The 13917-nt window shown below is 35.2% G+C and overlaps 1 protein-coding gene across 5 annotated transcripts in view; it reads right to left on the minus strand.

Annotated features, from left to right (window-relative positions):
* Nucleotides 1-204: 204 nt before the first annotated feature.
* The window catches only part of ZNF654 (zinc finger protein 654), an 88121-nt gene continuing 74408 nt past the window's right edge, over nucleotides 205-13917 (minus strand). For 2 of the 5 annotated variants that reach the window (XM_074333262.1, XM_074333266.1), the window contains 3 exons: nucleotides 9734-9875; nucleotides 3854-6194; nucleotides 2842-3257 (listed from right to left, as the gene is read on the minus strand). In XM_074333262.1, the coding sequence (XP_074189363.1) occupies nucleotides 3250-3257; nucleotides 3854-6194; nucleotides 9734-9875 (2491 nt within the window). In that variant the 3' untranslated portion in view covers nucleotides 2842-3249. Of the gene's footprint in view, nucleotides 3258-3660; nucleotides 6195-9733; nucleotides 9876-13917 lie in introns of those variants that run through there. The other 3 variants (XM_019745428.2, XM_074333259.1, XM_074333248.1) reach the window with 3 other exon arrangements.

Raw genomic sequence — 13917 nt, forward strand, 5'->3', positions numbered from 1 at the left:
CATTAAAGTAATTTCTAAAAAAGGTCTACTTTATGTAGATTTTTTTTCTATATTATAGTTTTCTAAAATCATTCAATCTGAATGTGGTAATATTAACTCAACTACCTCATTCTCTTATGACACATAATAGAAATTTCTTACTTAATATATACTTTAAGCCTAATTACCGTTGAACCACTGTGCTACATAAAACTGAACACTTCATTACCAACAAGGACATTTTATTGAACAAATCTATGTACAGTACAAAAAATTTCTTGAAATGAGACACTATTGTTGATTTATTGCAGTTCAATGGCTCAGTTTTAATTTGTACTCTTATAAAATGCAAAGTAAAATAATTTAATGTTCAACAAGGAAGCACAAATTTCCTTTCTTGCTGAATCTGTAATCTTTCACATATTAACAATTCCAAAATGCATATGCAGCATTTAGTCATTCTGAAAAGGTGTTTTACAGTACCAAATAAATTAAAAAATAAACACTATCATCCCTTTTAGGTTTTTCATCCATACAACTGTTTAAACCAAACATAAAAGGAGTAGGGCCGAACCTTCAAGTGATTTCAGAAGAATCACAAGTTCAATGTTATAAATTATCTACTCATTATATAATTGATGGTTTTTAAAAAAAAGAATATGGCTAAAGCCCAAAGTACCAGTGTCCTTGTCCACGGAGATTCCTTTTCTACCTCCTCCATAATATCTCAGCAGCAAAAACTTAGATTTGTTATTTTCTTGACCTTATTGAAATAGCAGAAAGTTAATATTTACTGTTTTGAAGGAAATTATTTAAAAACAAAGGATTGAAACTTGGTCCATGTGAAATAGACACATCCTCAAAATAGGAGTAGAAAGAAAAAGAGAAGAATCTGAGGAATAAGAAAGCTTTCTTTTCCTCTGAATCCCAAATTAGAACAGTTGGAACTTTATGCACCCTCTAAAAGCAAACCGATGTAAGTTTATGTTCTATAAAACATACATAAAATGTACACTCTTTCAATAGCAATTATTTGAAAAGTATACAAATAGGTTAGAACAGTGTGGTCAAATAGAATTTTATAAAACATTCCTTGACTTATTATGTATAAACTGATTTGATCTCAGTCTTTCAGAAATAGTTTTCTCTTAGCAACACAAAGGTAGAACTAAAACCTCAAGTTAAAAACAAAAAAATAACGAGTGGAGTATGTTTAAAACATCTTGGTATGAACTGCAAAATGAATAAAAATAATTTGCAGACATAGATTTATGTTGATAGTTATATCTTACAAAAAATAAAGTTAAAAATGTGATAGAATGTTAAGTTGTAATTTTAAATTTCTGGAAAATGTACAAAGCAGAAATTATATTTCAAAAAAAGTCATTCTCCAAGTGAACTAGTTTCCAAACAGACTTTTTATTCCATATTTTAGACTGAACTGAAACAGAACTCAAGTATTATAGTTTTAGTATCAGGAAGTATGGAAACATTTATTTTTAAGCTGACAAAGAATTGAAAAATCTAATTGTGTTTACTTAAGTTATTTAAATGTAAATTCCACAGCCTAATGTAGGCTACATAAAAAAAAAAAAAAAAAAAGCAAAACTGAATTTGATAGGAATGGATTTATGAATTGCATAGTAGTGAATGCCCATGATAAACTCATAAGACTGGGAAAATTTTTTTCAGATGTCTGATCTGTCATGACCTAGAAGTCCTAATTTAATAAAGTCTCAATGCTACCCTAGTAGAAATGTCCCACTTGCTTGGTAACTTCATTCAAGAAGCTTTAATATCCAAAGATTTATAATAGTAGTGCCTGATGAGATTATCTGCCTGAACAAAAATGTGTTAGTTGGAATAACTGGAATATTTGGTTGACATTGGTACATTAGTAGCTCAGTTTTTGAAGAATTTGCTTTTGCATTTTTGTTCATTTTTTTCCCTGCTATAGATTAACACGCTATTAGGTAAAAGGAGGTCTTTAAGCTTCCTCTTTTAAAGAATGTACAAGTGGAACACATCTGAGAGGGTATTTTAGAAAACATTTTTTGTTTTAACAACTTATTAAGTTACAATCTTCCTTAGGAAAATTACTGGTCATCAAGGAAAATAAATGCATCAACATATCTTATTGTGTTCTTGTGCAAATTTTTGGTAAATATTTCCTTTCATATATAAAAAAATTACTATTCAGACCAAATTCATCACTAATAAATAAGAAAGCATGAGAAGTATGGCTTATTTTTATAATTAACTCTAATTGAATAAAACCAATGAAGTCTTGACCTGATTCTTAGCTTACATATTTTTTTACAGCCAGTTATTTTTATAGGACGATACTTAGATAACTCACATTAATGTCTAAAGGACCTTACTATGAATCATCAAGCAATGTCCTAACACTACTCTATATACAAATAGAAGTATCCCAGTGTGCTTATACCATTATTCACATTGAGGAATTTGCAATTCAGTGTTTTCCTTCAACTAGATAGACTTTAATGGTCTTAGATTCCTCGCATCTCTTCCCAGAGTTACTGATGGTACTTTTTCTATTTAATTGACATTGCTGTCTTTTAAATATAACTCATTGGTATTACAAAAGTGGAAAAGTGGAAGGTTCCATCTAAGCAGTTTTGTTTTGTTTTCTAATTTTCAATGCTGGCATGCCATTCATTGAACTTTGACCTGTCTATCTGGAAACAAGTTACAATCTTTTATGGATAATATTGGTGGTAAGTCAAGTTACATTTTCACGTATCAGTTTCTAAATTATAATAAACCAAATAGTAGTTATTCCTTAAACGATGTTTGACCAAAAGGGAGGACATAATCTGAGTATGCATGACAAGAAAACAAATCCCATAAAATACTTGTTTATTGATACACCAATCCCTCCCCCTTTTTAAATAATGGATTAACTTCCCTTTCTGTAAGGCCATAGCTGGTTTCTTTCTAAGTTGCCTGAACATGTTTCTCACATAAGCAAAACTGAACATGCTGCTATCAATCATCGTGAACTTTTTTAAAACTGGTTTTCTGGATAACTGGTACTTTGGGAGTTTTGTAATAACCCTTTTGGAATCTAAACCAGCACATCCCCTCTGTGAGTTCATTCTAGACAATGTGCTTTGTCTTCATCTTTAGTAATCCGAGACCCCTCTAAAATTAAGGCCATCAGGGACATAGCAAACTGAAGATGCGTTTCTTGTAGTGTTTGTTCACACTACTGCTTGATCGACAGATCTTTCTGAAACGTTTTTATCAGGCACCTGTAAAACAGAACATGTCTGTTAATTCAAATTTTAAAGATGTTCAACTGGAATTCTAAGTCAGATTCCTGTTTATTTATACCCTTTCTCATTCAAAAATCACTAGTATCAGTAGAAAGGCAAGTTCTTTTGCTCAAATTTTATTTTTCAGTTATTTTTTTATTCTCTTTTACTTGTTTACGTAATAGAGGCTCAACTTCACTGTTTATATTCTGGCATGCAGATGAAAAACTTTCATCATAATTACTTTGTTTCTAGAACTTTATTGCATGAAACTTAGAATGAAGAAAAGCCTCAAATACAGTGAAAGAGTATAATCAAAGAGTATGAAAAACCTGTGTACATGTTCTGGCTTCCACAAATTCATAGGCCTGTGCCTGTGCAAATTACTTAGCCTGTGAGTTTCAGTTGCTTGCTCTATAAAACAGGAATAATAACATCACCTCATGACGGTTATATGGATTAAAGGTAATGATGTATAGGGCAGTGCCTTATTATCTGTGCTATACAAATGTCTTTTTTTTTTTTTTAACCTCAAAGACCTATGGCCTATTCTTTTTCTACAGATATACCTACTGAGAAGATAGAAGACTTACTTTCATCATCTGAATCAAATCCAAAGAGTGTCTGACATTTCTTTTGTGCAAGGTGAGCCTCAAGTGCTTCTGCATTACAGTAGGTTGTCAGGCATTTACCACATCTTAATCTTTTCATTGATTTTTTACAAACGTTATCTTGATCAGAACAGGGATCTATTCTATCAGTCAGAAATTTTCTGCGTTTTGGCATACTGAGGTACCGTTCATCAAGGTAACTGGGAGGCAATGGTCTGACATATGGCTTTGATAAAATTAAGCCATATGAAGTATGTTCATTCGTCGGATTTGGTTTGGAAGGTGCCTGAGATACTGGCGGGGTACTGTGTTCTTGTGATACAACACTGGGTAAAATGGAACCGTTTTCTGTCCTGATTCTATTTGTATCAATTTTCAAAGCAGGATCTGATGAAACTAAAGGTGTCTGCTCTATTCCACTATGTCCATTGACTAAATCACTAATACTACAATTATTTTCAGAATTTGGCTCTATGTCAGGCATCTTTTGGTCTGTCAAGCTTGTATCAGAAACAGTGTCATCAGAATGTTCATTTCCATTCTGAACTAAACTGTCTGTTTTCTTTTCCATACTTTCTATACACGTCTTTGGTTCTGTAGAATCTTTTTTTGATTTGCTAGTAGAAACTGGCAGACTAATAGCTTGTTTCTCATTACTTGATGAGTCTTTTTCCTGATGATTAGGATTTGAGTCTGTAAGAACATCCCAAAGAATTGCTTCACTTGGTTGTGCAGATAATTCTGGTGTTTTACTTAAATAGTGCTGGGCTTCATGTTCATATAGCAGAGGAAGATCTTCGAAAAGCTCATGGCATTCTGGAAAACTACACTGAGCTTGAAATATCCTGTGACTTTTTGTGTGCTGAGCAAGCTGGAATGGCAGCTTAAATGACTCATTGCAATTAAAATGCAAACAAAAGTACACATTTGGATAGCTGTGTCTATTAAGGTGATCTATAAAATGCTGAGAATCTTCAAACTGCCTTTGACAGAACTTGCATTTTCCCTTGCTCCACTTCATTACCGTCTGCCGCACGTTTAAGTCAGTTGGATGTACAGTCCTTGCATGTTTATTTAGAAATCCAATTCTTTTAAATATTCTCACACAGCCAAGAGCAGGGCACTTAAAGTTTCCTTCTTGATCTGTAGCATATATGTCTTTGGGATGGCACACAGTTCCATTGATTTTATGAAGCACTGATGTTTCCTGATTCAGGTCATAATCATCTTCATAATCACCTTCTTCCTCCTCTTCCTCCTCATAGTCATCCTCACATAGAGGTAAAGGCTCCAATACATTATTTAAAGAAGTATCAGGACTGCCATTTTCAATAACGTTTTCAGTAACATCTCCCGATACACTTACGGGAATTTCAGTGAATTCAGCCACATGTGCCGGGATGACTTCTTTGTTTCCATCACTGCAAACATCAATAGCCTGTACTTCCAAATCCTTATCAGAATTCCCATTTTCAAATGAAATGAAAGAATCGGAACAATTTATTTCTTCCAAAGCAGGGATTTCCTGATCGTCCTGTTGAGCTGCAGCAATCTGCTGTCTCTGTATTTTCTTAACATGATTCTTTAAATGCTTCTGCATAAGTCCTCTGTTTCTAAATTTCCTACCACATATTACACATGAAAAACTGCCCTTTTTCTGATGAGCCTGAGCATGCCTTACAATGTGACCACCTAGGAATTCCTTGTTACATAACACACACCGATGCCTTGGGACATTGTGGTCTACTTTGGAAGCATTCGGAGCGGTAAGGTTTTTCTTCGTATGACTATGACCTTTAGGTTGCATTCCAGATATGTCATCAGGATCAAGCTCTCCAGTACTCTGATCTGTAAGAGAGTCAAGCCCTTCATCTAAACCCTGCTGTTCTACAGCCCTTTTCAGATTACGTGTAGAATTTTCCAGTGTATTTTCATTTAGAAATCTAACCGCTGATTTATCACTCAGTAATGCTACACAGTTTTTCTTTATCATTACAAAGTTCCAGAATTCAGGATCAAAAAACAATCCCTTTTTCAAAATTGGAAGTAATTCAAAACGAACACGATTTTGAACACTACTGGTGCCTTCGTTATACTCTTCATCTGGACGTTTGTAAAGCTTTTCAACAATATGATAAGCTTCCAAGGAACGCTCAAGAAAAAATATTGAGAGTGCACAAATCCTGAGGATTTCCAAATCATTTGGCAAAAAATGTGCAATTGTTTTATAAATCAAACATTTAGTTTGGGGATCATCATGAAGGTCCAGTTGTAGAGCACAACCACATATTTCAACACAAATTTGTAAGCCTTCTTCTTCAACCTGTAAAAAGAAAAAACTATTACTACTAAATACCTTTTGAAAAAATACTAATTTATCTTTTTAACACATTGTGGGAAACGAGTAAACTCGTCATATCGCCTCTAGTTGGAACCGGCAAAAATTTTGCAAAGTAAATAAATAGAGACCTCTTTTTAAACTAAAACACTGAAAGTTTCATAGAAAAATATCAAGTAGATCGAAAGATATGAATATTTTACGGAAAGTCTAATTTTGGCGAGAAAATGTCAAAAAAGCCCCGCGTTACGACGCGATTTGGCGGGAAAATGCCCACTTACAAAGTGTTAAAATACAACTCTGAAATGAAAGTTAAATAAACACAGTATTTCAAATGTGGAATTTTTCTCAATGGGTAGCCATAACGCTTTTTTAAAATACATAATTAAAACTTTCTTGAGAAAAATCTGGAAAAATAGCATTTTCGCTTCCAATTTATTTAATTTTCAAGTTTATCAAGCCCTACTAACCATTGTATAAAATGCTTCATAAACTTATGAAGATTAAAGTTTCTTACAAGTCTAGACCCGTTTATTATTTAAGTACCAACCTCACATTTTGTTGAAGGGTTAAATTTTATGTATTTAAACATATTAATTTTTATGTTAAAAAATAACCAGTTTTTGTTTTTCTTTTAAGCCCTACTTATGGAAACTTTTTCATATAGCTGCATTACATGGTATTACCTATTTTTACTTAAGTAATAATATTTATCAAAATAAGGGAAGAAGGGTAGGCCACATGAAGAGGGCAATTACAATCTTTACAAATTTAATAAGGTATCAGAATAATGAACCTACTGGAAGTTACCTGAAAATTATTCAAGCTTTGAAACTTTTTGATGACTCAAAAATCACTGCATCAGCTTTTACTCGGGAATGTGAGTTAAAACTAACTCAAGTTATAAACAATGCCATTAGTGATCTGGAATAATCTAAATGCTTATTTAAAGATGCAAAAATAATATGTCTTTAAAATTGTGTGTGTGTACATCATACTGCCTGCTGATGGGGTATTATACATGACAGAGAGGAAGACTACCTTACCATCCTCATGTCTTCTTAGTCCCTTATAACCCTGCTTAAGTACTGTCAGTTCCATAAGCAGACCTGAACTTTGCATATCATACTCTCACTTTATCTAGCTGGTAAATCCCTACCAATCTTCTGTGCATTCTTTGAGAATCAGTTCTACTCTGAAAGTTTTTCTCACCATTCATTCTGGCCCCTGCCCTGGGGTAACGTTAATCATTCCCTATTTTTCCCACTGAGAATAACTTATACTTACTTCTAAAAGCATATATATATTGTTTTATAACTATCTGTTTTATAACAGGTAGTTATAAAACTATACCTCTGACTTTGAATTCTTAAATTCCTAGGAATCACTTTTGAGTTCCTAAATAATAGTGTCTCATTTTATTGTATACTCCTATGGTTAGCACAGAAGTTGGCATATAGTGACCTTTGAGCAAATGTTTACAGAATGAATGAGATCAGATCTATTCCACCAACTTTAGTTTTCTCCTATAAAGCTATCATTTTCAGCTTGGAATCCTTTTCTGAATTCAAATTTCCTATTTCTAATTGTCTGTTACAATTAGATATTCCCAGATAAAACAAATTCAAAATTCACTGCTTCATAATAATTGTTTCTCTTTCTCTTATGTTCTGTCTGCATTCTCTCTTGAATCATGAAGTTATAATGTACCCAATTGCCCAAATTTAAAAATTTCAGGATCACCACAAAGGACAAAAGGCAACATTGATACTTCCTTACATGCAATCCTTTAACGATTCCAGTATATTTATGGACTGAAGTTCCAACGTTTAGTGTGTCATTCAAGTCCCTTAGAATCTCCAGCACCCCACCCACCCACCTCCTGTAGTCCCTCCTATTAGTTTGATCTCTTACACACTCCCACTAGGTTTCTCTGCTACCCTATTAAAGCCACTGGACAGTTGTGAGAAACAAATATTAAAACGAGGCAAAAGTGCTCTGTAAAATACAAAATCCTCCACAATTGTTAGTATTATCCTCTTCTATCATTCAAAACTCAGCTGCAAGCATCTTCCTCTGTAAAGCCTTTTCAGGTATGCCATCTGTGCTGTCTTCTTCTGAACTCATACTATATTGTCTGCCTCTTTTCACAGCACCAAGGCATATAAATGATCTATTCCATCAGACAAAAATGTTTTAGTAGAGAATAAACAATTAAGCATATTTTTAATATTTATTTCATCTTTGAATTTTTCTTCCTGTAATGTATTCTTAGGTTGACCAGACTTGTGAAAATAAGAAAGCTTCATGATAATTGGCTGATCTTCACCTATATTATAGACTTTCTATAACAAAGTCTCAATAATTTGGTGCAAATGAGAATCATACTCATATGTAAAAAATATAGATACATCTTTATTTTTTAAAAAGTTTTACAGGAGATTCTGATATACTTCAAATGTTGAAAAGTGTTCTACAGCATAGTCTGCTTGGTTTTCTCCCCTTTTTTGGTGTGGAGAGAAGTTAACTTTGACAATGCATTTGAATGACATTTCACTATTTAAGAATGAAGCTATTAATGCAGTTAGCAAAATAGGAAATAAACCCAAAAAAAACCAAAGCCTGATACAATGCTGCCAACATTGTATCATGGGAATATGATCACTAAATGGTCATACATCTAATGAATGATGTGATAATGAATGTGGTAAATGCATAAATACATAAGAAAAATTAAAATATATTACTTGAAGGATGTCTCCTTATGTACTTAAAAGTAACCCACATACAAATTCAGGTAAAATATAGGGTAGCTTTATCTTTCCTATCTTTGTATTCAAACTTCTGTTAATACTTGAGGGGGAAAAGTTTAAGGATCTGCAGATCCATTTTCATGTCTATGTAAGAGTCATATGTAGAATTGTACTCACTTGTAAGTGGCCCACGAAAAATTTGCTTTAGAACTATTTTTAAAAACAGGTAATGGGTTTGTATTACTTCAAATAAACACTTCAAAATTTATCCTTAAGCTTCAAAAATGCCTCAGTATTCATGGTTCCTTTTCACCTAAAAACCAGACTTAAAACTATGAACTGTATTTCTCTGTAACAGTGAAAAGATATTGCCTATAAATATATAAAGTTCATCTGCAAACCAGTTATGATTCTACAAACAGGACTTAGGATAGCGTTAAAAGTGACAAACTTATTTAATTATATGAAAAGAGAAAATAGCTTCTTGGAAGAAACTGTTACCATATTAAATTTTAAGTAACACTAAATTCGCTTTTACTCTCTGCCTTTTTTTAGTTATGTTTATTTATGTATATCCTTGTACCATGTTGGGAGTTTGAGGGGGAGGGGAGGGGAGGGTGTGATATATGGAGAATGTGGCCTTAAATTCCTCCTTCTCTTCAATTTTATAATCAAATAAATATCGTAAGAGATTATCGTAAGAGATTCAAGTTTCAGTGAACTGTCATTTAATTTTCATTTTATATGAAGGGGTAAATATATCCTATTTACCTCATCTTTAATGATTTTCATGAAAGGAAATATGACTCTCACATTAGTTGCTGTTCTTAAAAGCTGGTAGCATTGATCTACAAAAACTTGTTTTGAAGGATTAGACTTAAGCTGAAGTTTACTCCATATGAAAATCAACTCCCTGTAAATGAGAAGAAAAGAGAAATATCAAAAATACAGTTTATTCAAATACAGACATTACCTATCTTTCGCTGATTCTATAGTGCCCTGACTGAGTTGTGTACAAACTGGGCATGAATGGATTTTATGTTAAATCCCAAGCTACTTCTGCTACCTATATGTGACTAATAGAAGCTGTGGGAAAAGGTCAGAAATTGTAATTTTGTAGTGGTAAGGGATGACTTCCAATCATATGCTGACAAATCTAAGACATCCCTAGTACTCGATCAAAACAAATTCTAATCCCAATGTACTAATATTAATGATATTATTTTAAAAAATAAACTTTGGCCATTAATATCCTACTTGCAAATTTAGAAATTAATGCAGACTTTCTGCAAAGAAGAAATGGTTCATATTTTTATTTTCAATGTATTAAGATAGCGAAGACTACAGATTAAAGGTGTAAGTATATTATAGTACTAATTCTGAAATGTTTTAGATTACCTGCTTTTCCATTAAAATGCAGTACTTTGAAATAGACAAGCTATGGACCACTTAAATTGTTACACAGGTAGATTCTTTTCTAAAATATGGCCAAGGTTATTAGATGAACAGGGTAGGAGCAGTGGGTATTGAGGCAAAGGAATTCATAAGATACAACTGATATATTTGGATATCACATTTTAACAAATTAGAATTCTTTAAATGTGTCATTAAAGTTACATACAATATCATAATCTAAAAAATATTAAAATAATTGATGAAAAATGTTTTAAAAAAAAAAGTGATTTACTGAGTAATGTATCCTGAGCCCAGCACATAGAACTATTAAATCTAAGGGCAGCTTGACTATCACAAAGGTTCACAGTCTACTTAGACAATACAGAAAACAAAATGATGGGAAGTAAAACCAAAGTTCCACCTCCATTTCATACTAGCTGTGTGGTGTTCATAAGTGTTAGTCTATCACCCACTTTTTTTTAAAACATATACTCCCGTAGAAAGCTCACTGGGTTTCACAACTTGCTCCCAAATCTCTACTTCTGACTTCTTTACCAATTTCCATGTCTGGGTATATTTCAATTTAGATTGCTTTCTATCACCTTAACCATCTTAGAACAAATGCTATTCCTGTAAAACTATCTTTTCCTAAATTAGTCAATGATACTAAACTTTCCTCTAACCTATTTGAGTCTAACCTGATTATTTTCCACAGGCTTTACATTTCAATTAGATTTCTCCCCACAGCCATACCATTCTTTCTCAACGCTAACCACCTTAGTCCCCTTTAATTTTACATATGTACTTCTACAGTAACATCAAACGATGCTTCCAAGTTCTGGTCAAGATGGCACCGTAGGTATACACTGTGTTTACCTCCTCTCAGGGCCACATCAAAATTACAACTAAACTACAAAAACAACCGTCATTGAGAATCACCTAAAATCTTGCTGACCTGAAACCCTACAACTAAGAACATACAGCGAGGCCACTTCGAGACTGATAGGAGGGGCAGAGATGCGGAACAGGCTGGTCCTACACCCACATGTGACCATTAAAAACTGGGAGATGTACCTCGGCTGTGGAGGACCCCTCCCCCACCCCAGCCCAGGGTTCCAATATGCCAGGTAGAGAAGTCCCCATAATTGATGGTTGTGAAAAGCAGCGGAAATTGTGACTGAGTGAGACGGAGGGCGGTTTCTCTTAAAGGGACCACACAAGGACTTCCTCTAAGCTCCAGTGCTGGGGCAGCGGCTGGAAAGGCAGCAGAACCATATGGTGGGGAACTGAGTATCTGGTTTGGGACGGGGGCTAGAGGGCAGCTTTGTCCTGGACAGAGGAGCTGGCTGAGGCCACTGTTTCTTTGTTGAGTCTTCCCTCTTCCCAGTGTGCAGATGTAGGCAGCTGCCATATCTGAGTCTCGCCGTGTGTTGGCCACACCCTAGTGATTCAAGGCACCATCGTGCCCAACTTTTGGGTACACCAAAGATGCTTCCAGTGGTTTTTTCGTACAAACCACCTGCCTTAGCTCATGCTGCAGACTTTCCTAGGGTCTCTCAAAGGTTTGCAGAACCCAAACAAGCAGCATCTGGCTTGAGCATATCCCGTACCCCTGGCTGAGCATCCCTAAGCCCAGCACTAGCAGCAGGCAGCCTTGCTTCGCAGCTTGGCCTCTCAAGGCACTTCCAAGCACAGCACGGATGGCAGCCATCTATGGATTTCTTTGTGGTTCCTGCCAGGTGGCCCTGAATGGGGCACAGGCTGTGGCTGAACTTAACCTGCAGTGGATCTCTTCCAAGGATCCCTGATGGGCTGGCGCCCCCAAGTAGCCTGCTTTGAAATGAGCTGGAGCATCACCCAGCCGCCTCCAAGAACAACATATCCAAGGGGCTGATTGGGCAGGCACCAGAACACTGCTGAGGCAGATCCTGCTCTGTAGGGTCAGCCCCTGCACCACAATTCCTCCACTATAGTCAGAGGCGGTCCTCAACAACCAGTGAGCCCGAGGGCCAATACCTCTCATTGACATACAAATAGCAACCAAGACTCAACTACAAGAGGAGGGCACACATTACCCACACAAGGGACACACTTGAAGTGCATAGCTCCGGTGATCTGGAAGACTGCGCCACTGAGCCCCACAGCACATCTACTACATAAAGCCACTCTACTAAGATTGGGAGAAATAGCAGACCTAACTTGCTTCTAATGCATAGACGCAACACGGAGAGACAGCCAAAATGGGGAGACAAAGAAACGGGTCCCAAATAAAAACAAAACAAAGCTCTAGAAAAAGAATTAAAGTGGCGACAAGCAATCTACTACACACAGAGTTCCAAATACTGTTTATAAGGATGTTCAATGACCTCAGGGAAAACTTAAAGAGATAGGAAACGTAAAAATGAAGATAGAAAACATAAAAAAGAACAGGTCAGAAATAAAGGATACAATAAGAGAAATGAAGAATACATTACAGGGAATCAACAGATTAGATGAAGCGGAGATCAAACCAGCAATATAGAAGACAAGGTAGCAGAAAACACCCAATCAGAACAGCAAAAAGAAAAAAGAATCCAAAAAATTGAGGAGAGTTTAAGGGGCCTCTGGGACAACATCAAGCGTACCAACATTCGCACAATAGGGGTACCAGGAGGAGAAGCGAGAGAGCAAGGAATTAAAAACCTGTTTGAAGAAATAATGACAGAAAACTTGTCTAACCTGGTGAAGAAAATAGATATATAAGGCCAGGAAGCACAGAGAGTCCCAAACAAGATGAACCCAAAGAGGTCCACACCAAGGCACATCATTAAGTAAAATGCCAAAGGTTAAAGACAAAGAATCTTAAAAGCAGTTAGTTACCAACAAGGGGGCCCCCATAAGACTGTTGGCTCATTTCTCAACAGCAATTCTGCAGGCAAGAAGGGACTGGCAGGAAATATTCAAACTGATGCAAAGCAAGGACCTACCACCAAGATTACTCTACCCAGCAAACCTATCATTTAGAATGGAATGGCAGATAAAGAGCTTCCCAGACAAGAAAAAGCTAAAGGAGTTTATCAACACCAAACCAGAATTACAAGAAATCTTAGAAGGACTGCTTTAAGATGGAAAAAAAAATATATATGTATATATATATGAACGATAAAAGGGCAACAACTACATACCTATCAAAAATTACTTTCAATGTAAATGGATTAAATGCTCCAATCAAAAGGGAGGGGAGCTGAATGAATAAGAAAACAAGACCCTTACATACGCTGCCTACAAGAGACTCACTTCAGATTGAAAGACACACACAGACTGAAAGGGATGGAAAAAGATATCTCATGAAAATGAAAACAAACAAACAAAAAGGTAGCAATATTTATACCAGACAAAACAGACTTTAAAACAAAGACTATAATGAGACAAAGAAGGACCCAGTAATCCCACTTCTAGATATTTATCCGAACAAACCCAAAATGCTACTTCAAGGGCACATGCTCATCCATATGTTCATTGCAGCATTATTTACATAAGCCAAGATATGAAGGCAACTTGGGTGTGTGTCCCTGAATGGA

Source organism: Rhinolophus sinicus, linkage group LG01 (assembly GCF_036562045.2).
Source record: "Rhinolophus sinicus isolate RSC01 linkage group LG01, ASM3656204v1, whole genome shotgun sequence".
Taxonomy (NCBI): Eukaryota; Metazoa; Chordata; class Mammalia; order Chiroptera; family Rhinolophidae; genus Rhinolophus; species Rhinolophus sinicus.